Source organism: Fusarium solani, assembly GCF_023522795.1.
Source record: "Fusarium solani strain SB1 chromosome Unknown bctg00000002, whole genome shotgun sequence".
NCBI classification, from domain to species: Eukaryota; Fungi; Ascomycota; class Sordariomycetes; order Hypocreales; family Nectriaceae; genus Fusarium; species Fusarium solani.
In genome coordinates this window covers 1,625,947-1,638,906 of record NW_027072155.1, presented here as the reverse complement: position 1 = coordinate 1,638,906, position 12,960 = coordinate 1,625,947, and the positions used below count along the sequence as shown (strand labels likewise).

The following is a 12,960-nucleotide window of genomic DNA, read 5'->3' as shown; positions in this document are numbered from 1 at the left end:
GAGACGCTCCTTCATGCAAGGCCTGCGCATTCTCGACGAAAACAGCCCCCCTCATCTGGAGAGTTAAGTTACGGCCGTGAAAACAGGCATTACTGCCATCTGTTTCTGACCCACGAGTGAAGCGCCCAGGCAAGAGACTGGGTCCTGTAATGGGAAGTCTGGATGCATACATGCGCCTCCATTCCTTCTAGACAAATCGTACTTGGCACATAGGTGGGCTCAAGTCGCCCAGGAAGCTACAGACATTCACCGAGACCAGCGGATGAGCAGCTTGTGTTCATTTGTCTGAGTTCAATGCTACAGAAGAGACGCTAGTCAATCATCTTGAGGCTGAAATCATTCTCTAGAACCTCCGCGCACAGTCAAGACCGCCCGAATCCCAGTCTGTGTCACTGGCTGCCTGCCAAGAGAGTTGTGCGACGTCAGCAGCACCCATAAAGGCTGCATGAACACGGTGGGGATCTTCCGACTCGCTGCCAAGGTTTTGCAGACCTTACTGACCAACGCTTTGAGGATTTTCTGGCTTCTTGAATGGGAATGCCATTCTGACGGGAGATGTTTGGACCTGCCCATCAAGAAGCTGGAACCACTCCTCTGCGGACCACAGCGATGGCTTCTTGAGCAATGCTTCGATCATCATCAAATGACAAGGTGGAGGCGACATTGTCAAAGTCGGCCCAGACGGTATCAAAATCCTCATTTTCCTGCTGTGTTCCCTCCTCTGGAACAGTGGTAGAGTCTGCCGCAGCAACATACCAAAAGATGATCTTGAGAATCCCCTTCTGTGTAGTGCGTTGGGAAACGGCAATAGGTTCAGTGACTGCTTTCGGGCGGCCCTCAGCCTTCATGGAGGACGGCAAGGTGGCCAGGGTGTCGATGTCCATGGGAAGCAGTTGGACTCGTATTCCCGTCTCCTCAAAGGTTTCTCGCAGGGCCGTCTCTTCAAGGGGTTCACCTATGTCTTTGCGGCCCTTGGGGAGCAAGTATTCGCCTGTTCGCCGCCAGCGGATAAGGAGCACTTTTGACCTCTCCACATCTAGCGACACGGTACCACAGCTGATGACGAACTGGTTGGAGAAGTGCAGGCTCTTGCCTGTGGGGGCCATCTTGATGTTCTGATGCCGTCTGGGATGAGACCTGAAAATGTCAATTACGTGACTAAATACACCCCTGTTTTGCTTACTTATCTTGAATTGATCGAGACTCCTGTTTCTCGTCTTTGTAAAGTGTAAAGGAGTAGGGTTGAGGTAAAATGAAGTGTCAGCTTTAGCTTTGGGCCCTGCAGACTTGGCCTTTGCCACAAATTTTGAGGAATTTGATGCGTGGGATCACGATGCCAAAATCAGACGAACCCCCTCCGAGGCTGTTTCTTGCTCGATTCAGGAAAACTCTCCCATAAAAGCTTGTCTGAATCATTTCACCACCTTGAACTTGGACGCTAGGCCCGGGCCGATGAGGCAATCTTGACGGCCTTTAGGCAGCAAGTCATGGCGGAGGAACGATTGGCCGTCCCTCAACCTTGTTGCAAGAACCCCCCTTTGTCCACCAACCTCGACTTCTGTTACAGAGTGAGGAAATTTGGTGCTGGCTTCAAGATGCTAGGGTTGCGGCGGGGCAAGTCAACGAAAGGACCGCCGACCCAGACCATCCGGCTCGAGAGGATTCACGAAAGTTGAGCGACCAGCACGTTTTAAGTGGTTTGACAAACTCTCCTTGATCAACGAACTTTCAGTGCCAAGCCCTTCTACTAGCAATTTCGTGTGTGTACCGCCTCTACATCGCTCTTATACCCCTTCCACCATTCACCATCACCTTCACCTCACTGCCCCTGCCGCGATTCGACCATTACCGGAATTTTTGGACCCTGAACGCCTGGAGAATACTGCTCTACAGACGAACACTGCGCCTTGATATTGACTGTATTCCACCCTGAAACCCATGTCTATGATCAAGAGAAACCGCATCATTAAACCAGAATCCTCATTTTATTCTATACAGGTCAGCATGGCAGAATCAGACACGGGTGTTTCATTGTTAAGAAAACTGGTTAACTTACACAGCCATGGTGAATGTTGGCTCGAAAGAGGGAAGAGATCGCGGGGAGGAGAATACCGAAGATTGAATGAAAAGACGAACATGATAATAGTCAAAGGATTAGGATGGGTTAGGATGAGGATGAGGATGAGGATGAGGGCGAGGATGTGAGTGGTCAGAACCGCCCACATGCGTATTGAAAGGGCGCAGATGAAGCCTGCAAGCACACACTCTTGAGCCAGATACGGAGTACGGCCAAGGGCGATACCAAAAGTACGGTCCCCGCTCCTCATCTTACCCGGCCACTATGTCGGCTGGGCTGCGTCAAGGGGATCTGTGGGATTGGGTATACCGGGCCCCTGCTGCGGCTTCTCCCTCCATAGGATTGGTACGCCGCCTCGAGAAAGCCAAGGAGAGCCCGCCTCATTTGGCGCCGGTTCGTCACGATATCAATGTGGCACCAGCTTCCACCGTTATGATTCTCGGCGTTTTCGAGGTAGATGAGAAGGAGCGTGTCCCAATCGAAGAAGGCGACGTATTTGGACTTGTATTGGTAGGTGTAGTTGACCGCCTGCTTCATCAGGATCTCTGCGTAGCCGTGGAAGGCTGTAGGATCACCATTCAAGCCTGCGATGCGCCCATGGAAGTCATCCGGCGTGCAGCAAGCCTCGGTGAACTCGTTGAGGCGGATGATGCCAGGTCTCTTGTAGTCGAGGGTGGCGAACCGAGCAGAGGCGCCGCCAGGTAGACGTCGGTGCTAGCTCTTGTCCGCTCTGGCTGAAGCGCTGATGGAACTCTTGACGTGCTCTTGGTTGAGATGGAATATCTCCTTGGGGTGATAGGCGGCCAGGGCAAGGTCGACGGGATTAATTAGCTGAGGGGAGGCCGCATCACTGGCATCGGCTTCGAGGCGCAGAGTTCTTGTTTCCTCCCAGGTAGCCAAATAGGAGTCCTTCAGATGACCACGGATCAAGCTGGTAGATAGAGGGGCAAAGAAATCATGTAGTCGTAGTCCGAGCATGGGAGCTTCTGATGTCAGGGTTGATGGGCCGGAAACGTGAGCATCATGATTCTTCGCGATGGGTTCGGTCCTTATTGGTATAGGTTCATCAAATGATGCGAGAATAGTTATGGCAGGCATCTTCGCATGCTTATGATGATTTGGGGATAGGAATTGGACGAGGAAGGGAAAGGGAAAGGTTTAGAGGACAAGATTGGTACGGGACGACTTTGGATCTTGGTCCGAGGTCCTTAGACGCAGTGATTCACTGCCTGCAAACGCACGCCGAACTCCACTCCACCAGCCATATCGTGAAGTTCTAGAGAAATCTCCAGGATGGAATCAGCGAGGTAGCTGGGCTTGCATTTGGAGTCGACATATTTTACCATCTGAGTCCCTCTCGATGAAGCAGTTCGTCTACTCGGACAGCAACCAATCAGAGAGGTCTGTGTTCGAGGACAACTTAATCCCACAAAGGAGGTTCACCATCTGCTACTAATTTTAAGCCGGTAGCACAGAGTCTGAAGCGGCTCAGAAATTGTATCAAACGCAAGCTGGTTGTTTGCCAGGTCCCCCCAGGTGCCTGAGGCAGCGGCGCACCTCAACCTCATCTTGCACAACACAACTGGGACTTCCCTCGCGGCCAGACTGATTACTTCCATGATACGACATCCTATTTTGCAGGTCTCAAAATGCTACCCGACGATCTTGAAATAGCGGACTGGCTGCTGGACTCATGGGTGCCGCCACCCGATCCGCGACGCCCAGATTTCCCCTACCACAACGGCCTCACCCTCACCATCCGACCTCATGTCCCTCCACCTCCATTTGGATTGACTGGATATACCAGAGGGTTGGAGCGCCAAGAAGCACCACAGGAAGAGGTCGCCAAATTCCCACAGAGTGAATGGTGCCTGCGCAATCCTGTCGTCGAAACCGCACCGCACCTAGACGTCATAGAAGAGCAAATGCTGAAGATCGTTGGTTGCATCGCTTGCAAGGACGGCCGTGGTGCACAGGTCGTACGCTGCCAAGTAGGCCACGATTTGAGCAACGTATATGTCGCGAAGATCTACGATCCCCTTTACTACTCCTTCTCGGACCCAGACTTTGGCACCCCCGTCGACGTAACGTACAGAGCAGACCAAGACTATTCTCGAGAGGCGGCTGCATTCGAAGACCTCAAGGCCGATGGGGCGGATGGCCGCTTCTCTCCCAAATACTATGGCGCCTGGACTTTCGACATGCCTTTGACAGGCACTCCTCCGGTGTTGCGACCAGTGCGCTTGGTGCTCATGGAGTGTATCAAGGGGACTGACCTCTAGACCATCATGGAGAGAGACGGAAAGGCCTTGGGGTTCCATACCGTGCTTCCGGAACAAAGACCCGAAATGTTTGCCAAAGCTGCCGAAGCTGAGACGAATTTGAAGTTTCACGGCGTCATCCACCGAGACTTCTCGCCCAGAAACGCCATGATCGCAGACCCTGTTACCAGCGAGGGAGTTGATTCCCACACTCCCCGGGTAATATTGATCGACTTCAACAACTCCACCTGCGCCAACCGCCCGAACTTCATTTATAAAGAGTTTTGGAAGACACGCCCCATCCCTGTCAGTCCACGTTACAACTGGTGGGGAGGATGTCCCAATGAGTTTTCGCAGTGGGTGCCGGAACCGCATCGCTCCCAAGATGCTGTCTTCAATGGCTGGTTGGTGACGCGGTGGCCGGATCCTTCTAGCGGATACCTGCTGCTTCCATTCACATCGCCTAGGCGTATCCGCAGGGCTGGTCTGATTGAGTACGCTTTGCCAGTCCCTGATACTGAGCCCGTCTTTGCACAAGTGTACAGGCGTCAGTATGAGCTGCCACCCATGCCTTGGTAAGTCATTTATGCGGGGATTGATACTGGAAATGACACGAACAAGCTTATTAACATATCAATAGCTCTCCAGTCGATACAGAGTCTCCAAGCGGATCGAGCGAAGCAAAGACGTCAGACACCGGTACTGGACCAGACGGAAGAAACTCATCTCAAAGTGAACCCGAGGATTTTGAGAACGGGGCCAGTGTTGTTGAACGACAATACCACGAGAGTCTTTGGAATGAAGGCGGGCCATCAACGAGTGAAATGAAGGAAGACGACATGAGCCTACTTGGAGTTGGAAGCAATGAAGCAAGGACATCACATGAGGGCACCAAGTCGGAGGACAGCCACTTCACTCAGGGCCAATCTAGGAGAGAGGAAGGAGGCATTAGACCTCACAGTAGCGAACCGACACGAAGTGAGCTCGGCGGCACAGAGACATAGAGATATGTTGAAGGTGCAGGGACTTGAGGCACATGGCTCCATTCGCTCGCAGACAAGCAAAGAGGACATTGTCAGTAATATTTGTGTAGAGGTGTAATCAAAACCATTAGGTTGCGGGAGTAAAAACTGATGACCTTTCCTGACACTATTTTAGCCCTCGAAAGTCTTCGTAGGATGGGGTAAAGGGCACTGGAGGTTCTTTTTTTTTTTTTTTTTTCGGAAACCTTCGTGGGATAGGGTAAGCGAGCATATTGTGCGTACTCGTCATTTGAGAGGAAATTGCGTAGGTGATATATAAATATATAATTGAATCGATTCTTGATCCCCGAAGGCGGCGTTGCCATGATGGGACGACTCGGCACATGGTGGAAGCGCCGAAGCCTGGCAATAACAGGTAGTCGGCAGGATGTAGGCGATGAAAGTTAGTCACAGGGCTTGGTCGTATCCCAAAACTCCCTCGTCGATGCGATGTTCGATGTCCTAGGAAGCGGGCGAGTTCTCTTTTCGCCTCAATGTGCAAGTATGAATTATATAGCTAGAAGGGAGCAGAGCAGCATTCGATGTGGCGCCCCTCGTCTGGTGATTTGAACATGTTCTCAAAGATGCCGTTGACGGTAGCGGCAATCCCCATGGCCAACATCTCATGACTGGGGTGTGGCCTGGTCTTCTAGGTTGAACTGTTGCATTTCAACAAACTTGAAACATTTCTTCCTCCCTTTCTCGAGATCCTCGATCAGGTTGTCGCCCTCAAACAACACCCGAGCCAGGGAAGGATGGATCCCTTTCGTGACCCATCACCACAGACAAATGGGCATTCAGAGGCGCCTTTGGGAACTGGCTTGGCATAGGGCGCTCACCCCTCTGATAACTGGTATATATATCTCCAACAGGGGCGTTTTGCTTAACGATCCTGAGCTGCCAGCGAGGACGCAGGTGGAGTGAACAGTTGGAATGGCCGAAGGGTGTCGGCAACTCCTGTCTCTGCGGATATCGTATTGTGAGATGACAGTCTCTGTCTGAGGAAGTATCGGAGGGGCTATATGTCCATAATGCCCTACTGGGTAGTCGACGACGTCTTCGTTGACCCCGAGGGTCCATGAATAGATTGCCTCGCCTCGGCGAGGGCGGGCATGGACTTGTTTCGTCCACAACCAGTGAACGGAATTGACTCGTGACTCGAGATTATAAAAGCAGTACGGAGATGGGTAGTTCCAATGGACCAGAGACCCATGATGTCCTGAACGACTTCGGACCAGCTCGGTGCTTCATCACCCAGGCTGCAGATGTGCGGCTCACTGCTCGAGTGACGGGATTTCTACACAGGGATGATGATGTCGTCATCTGTCTAGACGGGAGGAAGATGGCCAATCTCGGATCCAACAGGGCTTAGGGATCGGGGAGGTCTCTATGACGGGGAAAGGCTGTCAGAGGCGCGATGCGCTCTGGGTTCGTCAAGTTCTAGTATATAGGGATGTTGTGGTTGATCTGATATATAGAGTATGCTCAACATTGATGACGGCGACAGCTAGAACCGGGTCGGAGTTTGCTTTGTTTTATAGAGAATGGCTGTCACCTATCTTTATGTCTTTGCGAGCAGATTTGGGAGCAGAGTGACCAAGTTTGCATGTACCGACACAACACGAAGACAACGCATCAACCTGTCGTTGTTGTTTTGGCAACTTCTTGATAGATACAGTAATTGCTCATATCCAAATGTTTCCTCACAAGCGAAATCACACACGTCGCCTGAGTAAACCTCCCAAAGTATGGAGTGGTTGTCTGGGATGCTTGCCTCTGGGTGTTGATGGGGGAAACATCAACGCGCAACTGTGAGCTTGGTTGCACTGAAATACGCAAGAGCACGGGAAACTTGGAACAGACAAGTATAGAGTACATGTTACCGTCAGCCTATTTCCAAGATTGCTTATCATAGGCGACTGATCGGGCACCATCCTGTTGCCACCCGAGTTGCTTGCACACGACTGAACGGTTTGACCAGACTAGTCAACACTGTCCAACATGTGGCCTATTGCCCCCTGCCGGTGACCCTGCCGTGATTACAGTGCCAATTACTAGTCAAACAAACTTTCACTGCCTAAATTATATGTGATCAGCCCAGGGTTGATGCTGATATGCTTGGTATCCTGCTGGTTTACCCTCTGGGCGGGTCGTTGCATCCCGTCTACGCTACCAAACGATATTGAACAAACAGCCTTAGTATGCAGGCTGCCTCCTGCATACAATATCTTGAGGGCAACGATTTGGCCATTGCCGGCCACCTGCAGAAGTGCGAGAGCAGTGCTCATTTGACCCACGGTCGACCACACCTTTATCATCTCCCCCCTTCTCCCTCTCAAATATTTTCCCTGTCAAGGTCTCTTCATCATGGCCACCGACGAAAAGATGGCTACCAAACAGAATTCGGACACCGACCAGAAAGTCGACACCCCGATGTACGCCATCCGAGACGTTCCTGGCAAGGGAAAGGGCCTCATCGCAACCAAACCTATCCCTAAAGGCACTCGAATCCTGGCCGAAGCCCCCGTCTTCACGAGTCCCGTCATTTTAGAGATCCAAAACGTCAAGGCCGAGGTCATCCGCCAGGTCAACAACCTCACGCCAGCCCAAAAGACGGCCTACTTCGACTTGACCCGCCTGGACATGTTCAAGTCCGAAGATCCAGCCTGGGGCGTCTTTTGTAGCAACTGCCTGAAGGGACCCGCCGAAGACATCCACGGTCTTTACTTGATAGCCTCGCGTGTTAATCACGCCTGTCTGAACAACGCCCACGACTCCTGGAACGCAATCTTGGGGAAGCTCACCCTCCACTCTCTCAGGGACATAGCAGAGGGCGAAGAGATCACCATCTGCTACCTCAACAGGCTCCGGGAAAGGGCCGGACGCCAGGCGGCACTCCGCGAGTTTACATGCACCTGTAGTCTGTGCTCCCTCGAGGGGCAGCGCCTGGAAGAGAGCGACCAGAGACTGAAGCAATCGTGGTATTTGTACGAGCTCTTGGGGACTCGGTCTGAGGCCACTGACGAATCGGTGTGGAGGAGGTATCGCGCCATCCGGGAATGCGCCGACCTGCTCACCAAGGAGGACGCGTTCGACCACTACTCGATCCATCTTTACTCCATCGCCTGCTTCTCGTTCATGGTGATGAACGAGCGTGCAAGACACATGGTTTTACTTGAGCGGCACCATCAGGCTTGCCTCTTGTTCCTGGGCGGCGACAACCCCAAGGCGTTGAGCAGCCAGCAAACGCTCCAGGGCCTGGCCCACTGGAACACCGTCATGGGCAAGGTAGACCCAGCCGTCGTGCCCGAAGGGCTTGACCCGGAAGCCTTCGAGGACTGGCTCTGGAGAGACAGCAAGGCCTGCCTCAACGGCTTTGCCGACCTCAGCAACGAAGCTGTCTTTCCTCGCCTCGGAGGTCTTCCTATCTCACCCAGAAACAGTCCAGATTACTTTACTTTCGCCAACGACGGACGCCGTATACAGACTCGCAAGGCCTGGTGCCTTCTCGCCGAGATTATCAAGACCAGCTCCATCCCCGGAGGCGTCCGGTTCTGGATCCAGGACCACTACCGCAACCAGTGCCCAATCGAATTCAAGTCAGGAGGTCAAAACTCGAGAGCCCTCAGCCCCGAGCCCCAAGTTGGCTGGGCCATCGCCATCTTGCGCCCCGTCAGGAAGGGTTACCTCGCCGAGCACTTGATCCTAGGGCAGCATCTCCAGTATATGCTTCGCGTTAGAGAGCGCGAGAAGGACCTTATCAAGGTATTCCCCCAGCCGCCGTCCTCGAAATCACATGCTGACAACACTCATAGATATTCCCAATGTCCTTGAACGATCTGATGTCGCTGAGTGCCCGCGTGCAGCAGTTCTCGATCCAGCACGACGGCGGAATGAGAACATGCCATGCCTGCCAACGCCAGGGAACCTCACTCAAGGCATGTGCTAAATGCCACTTTTTCTGGTACTGCGACAAGGTGAGACATCCGGGCCAACATACCGCGGTGTTGGATCGTTATATTGATTGGTTTATAGGATTGCCAGGCGCAAGGTTGGCGTGAGAAAGGCCACAAGAACGACTGCAAGATGCTCGGGGACTCTGACCTGAAGGCCATCTTTCAGACTGCCTGGGACGACTTGGGCAACAGTCCCTTGAGGTTCCCTCTGTGAATTTGTGTTGAGCAGTTCAACACTCGAGGGCATATCGGTGTGCAGGGCGTGGTTGCACAGCAACATTGCTGTGCTTGTTTTTGCAGTGGAACGGTATAGCGCAACAAAGGTTTTGTATCGTTGTCAAAATTAAATCGCTTGTAAGGTATCTATCTAAATGCAAATGCTTTCTATAAACTGTTATCGTGACCAGAATCTGATCTTGCTCACGAAACTCACCGGCCTACCAGAGTCATCAGAGCTGGTAGGACTTGTTTGGCGGAATGACACTCGTCGCGGCTTGACATAATAAAGATCAGCCTCTCTGAACGAGTAATCAACGTTTGGATTGGATGGAGAAGCCATCTGCCACGCTGGCGACACCTCTCCAGGTTCCAGTCCCCCTTCACCCCCTGAGCTGCCCGAGCTGGAACTCTCGCTTGTGCTCTCAGCGATGCTCTCAGGGGTTAATCTTCCCAGAGCCTTGAACTGATGATTCCTCTCCAAGAGACTCGAAGATGACCTCTCGGGCCTTGGGGATCGGAAGTATGTACGTAGTAGCTCTGGTGATACTGGCTCTGAGCCGAAAGACGAAGCGCGAGGCGAGCAGACTGACGGCGCTTTCGAGCTTAGCGAGCTATTCCTCTCGTGATCGACTACTAGGCCCCGTACGGACAGATTGGTGATAGTCGTGGGGCGCCTTGAGAGTTGTCGAAGGCCAAACACCTGACACCAAGTTAGCATAACAGTAACCTTCATCAAGAGAGGTACACCTACTTGAGGGCGTTCCTGATCCTCGTCCTTGTCCGGCTGCTCAGGGCTTTTCCTCTTGTTGGCCGCAGCTATGGCAAATTGGACGAGGTCGTAGGCCGAGGGAACGAGAAACATGCCAATCATGAAAAGAGCATGAAACATCAATATGATGTACCCGAGAGCACTGGAGGCCTTGTGGCTCACGAGATCAGGGACCATGCCCACACATAGAAGCAGGACACATAGTCGTGCGACCGTCACCACAGTAGCCCTGGAAAGCAGGCCGGACACCGACCAAGCCCACGTAGCGAGACCAAGCTGACCAACTTCGCAAGCCATGAGGGTAAACAACTGCTCTGTTCCGAAGTGTTGCAAGCCTCCAATCACAGACCCGCGGAGCACGAGAAAGCCAAAAGTAGCCAACGTGTAATAGTCCTGGGTTCGTGATGGTACTTCATCAGCTTCCTGCCTGTGGAGTTCGTCGATGAGCAGATATCCCATATTCTGGGGGCTTCGTGAAGACAACCCCCACCAACATCCCAGAATCAACAGGCAGATGACCACCACTGTCAAGATGGTGTAATAAGATGGCAAGAAGCGAGCCATGTCAATCTGGTAAGTTGCCCATGCCGTAAGAGGAAGCAAGAGGTAGCTCAGAAAGACACGCAACGCGACCCAGATGGTTGCCTTGTGACTGTCTTGAGCATAGCCCTCCAGACTCCACTGCCCAGCTTGTCGAAACCAATCTCGTGTCCATCTGAGGCTCTGACCGATGTGGATTAGAATGAAGAAGCAGATGAGAATGACGACGGCTAGAGTGGCGATGTTGCTCCAAGTGCCCATAGTGACAGGGGCACCCATAACCTGAATCATGTGCTCGAGGCCCGAAGTTCCACCAAATGTGCCATTGATCTCGTGAATGCCGTCGTGAATGCCATAGTAGACGGAGTGTCGTATCACGATGCCTCGTTGGAGCATCAGAGTTGACCAACTGGCAGCGCTGACAATCGGTTGCAGAAATCCGGGATAATTGAGGCTGAGCGCTCCGGCAAAGAAGATGAATTGGATATACGAGAGACAATCGGCGATCCTGGTGAGGTGCGACCTGTTCGATGCCCTCTGAGCAGAGCCCTCTTCTTCGTCTTGCAGCGGTTGTACCAGATTGGACCACTCTCGCCAGCCAGCAGCGAGAATCACCAGCACAAAGATAATAACCAGACCCCAGAAGGAAATGCCTTGCATAGTTGGGCCAATATCTGGTGTCAGGAAGCCATTCATGCATCCAACTGGGAGGCCATCGGAGCCCCTGATATCCACCTCCAGCTCGAAAGCCGCTAGAGGTGCTGGGTGATCGATTCGGAAAAGGACCTTGAAGTATTGTGTTCGCTTTTGAATCTTCTGAGCGGTCCATAGTCTCGACTCGCAAGTCGAGTTTAGAATCTCGCCATGGTATCGACTCGTTCCACCGAGAGCAGCCAAGCTCAGCTCTATCGAGGTATCCTGTTGGCGGAATTGTTCGCACGTCTTTAGGTCCGTATATTCGCCCGAGATGATCAATTGGAGTCGCGTCTCGTTGTGTCGTTCGTCGAGGGATGCCGAGAGGCTATAGGGAGTGAACTGGGGGTGCGACGAGAGAGCCTCTCCAGAATCCGAGATGCAATCCCGGACCTGGACATGCGCTGCCAGGCCAGGACGCGCGAGGAAAAGTAAAAGAGTGAAAAGCAATGACCTGAAGGAGAGCATCTGCGTCGTAGAATTAGAAAGAGATGGAGTTGCAGGCATGACCGCCGCCGTCAACGAGACATGAAGGGAAAGGAGAGACAATGAAAGGACGTCAGAAGAATCACGAACCAGCAACCCATTCCGTCGCATTGCAGGGGAAGGGTTCAAAAGACCAGACGTTTTCTGGGGCAGCCTTTCGATTCTGCAAAGTCCCCATCCAGGAACCCTGGCAGCCCCTGGCTAGTGACGTCGCAAGCGCTACAAGGCCTGTAAAAAAGAGCTCTGTGGACCGTCTAAAACACCCGGTCGCTCTGTGGATGCCGCTTACAGGATCGATCGTCGTCATTCCGATGGGGCTCAACTGTCGTGGTCCTCCATCATGGAGCCCGGGGCATTGTGGCGATCCAGAGGTTGAAGAGAGCCTGACTCGTCCGATGCGCTAGCGGACAGAAGTGGGATCAGGCGGCCTCTCCGAAGACCCAATGAGCCGGAGCCGAACAAGAAGCTTGGTGGATAGCTTGGTAGATAGCTTGGACTTGAGCATTGCCATAGAGTGCCGCTGAGAATGCCGCCGCGAAGTGCCGAGGAGATTCGTGATAGCATCCACTTGAGGATGGGAAGAGCTAACCCAGGTCACGTGGTCATTCATTGCGTGTACATTCAATTAGCAGTTCAACCTGGCCTTCAAGTCCCGATTTAATTCAAATAATCACGTCAAATGAACTCATTTCGAAGATTATTCTTCACCTGTTGCTTCCTTTGAGACGATATCACTGGTGTTGATTTCCTTTGTCCAAGAAAAGAAACGAAGGATCGAGCTCACGTTGACAACGGCAAGTCTGGCAGAGAGAACCGAAACACAAGGCCTCATCCTAGATAACAGCAGCCTCAACGGTTTCCAATTGCTTAGTTGGTTCGTCAAGAGAGATCATCACCCGAGCAAAGACGATGGTATTTCGCAACTGAAATTCTGCAG

The 12,960-nt window shown here is 52.6% G+C and overlaps 4 protein-coding genes across 4 annotated transcripts; 2 read left to right on the top strand and 2 right to left on the bottom strand.

The window, feature by feature from the left end:
- Positions 1-572: 572 nt before the first annotated feature.
- MRS44_004479 (uncharacterized protein) lies at positions 573-3,175 on the bottom strand (the record flags this gene model as incomplete). The annotated part of the gene is made up of 5 exons (XM_065622217.1): positions 573-1,137; positions 1,184-1,217; positions 2,057-2,264; positions 2,333-2,791; positions 2,837-3,175. 5 exons carry the CDS (start codon positions 3,173-3,175, stop codon positions 573-575), a joined length of 1,605 nt encoding a protein of 534 aa, XP_065478289.1.
- A 551-nt stretch (positions 3,176-3,726) lies between these two features.
- On the top strand, positions 3,727-5,342 carry MRS44_004478 (uncharacterized protein; the record flags this gene model as incomplete). Its single annotated transcript, XM_065622216.1, has 3 exons — positions 3,727-4,314; positions 4,360-4,913; positions 4,979-5,342. The coding sequence occupies 3 exons, from the start codon at positions 3,727-3,729 to the stop codon at positions 5,340-5,342; spliced, it is 1,506 nt and encodes a 501-aa protein (XP_065478288.1).
- Positions 5,343-7,727: 2,385 nt separating this feature from the next.
- Positions 7,728-9,530, top strand: MRS44_004477 (uncharacterized protein; the record flags this gene model as incomplete). Its single annotated transcript, XM_046283231.1, has 3 exons — positions 7,728-9,125; positions 9,176-9,337; positions 9,396-9,530. 3 exons carry the CDS (start codon positions 7,728-7,730, stop codon positions 9,528-9,530), a joined length of 1,695 nt encoding a protein of 564 aa, XP_046136393.1.
- Positions 9,531-9,679: 149 nt separating this feature from the next.
- MRS44_004476 (uncharacterized protein) lies at positions 9,680-12,005 on the bottom strand (the record flags this gene model as incomplete). Its single annotated transcript, XM_046270652.2, has 3 exons — positions 9,680-9,700; positions 9,750-10,235; positions 10,287-12,005. 3 exons carry the CDS (start codon positions 12,003-12,005, stop codon positions 9,680-9,682), a joined length of 2,226 nt encoding a protein of 741 aa, XP_046136394.2.
- Positions 12,006-12,960: the final 955 nt, after the last annotated feature.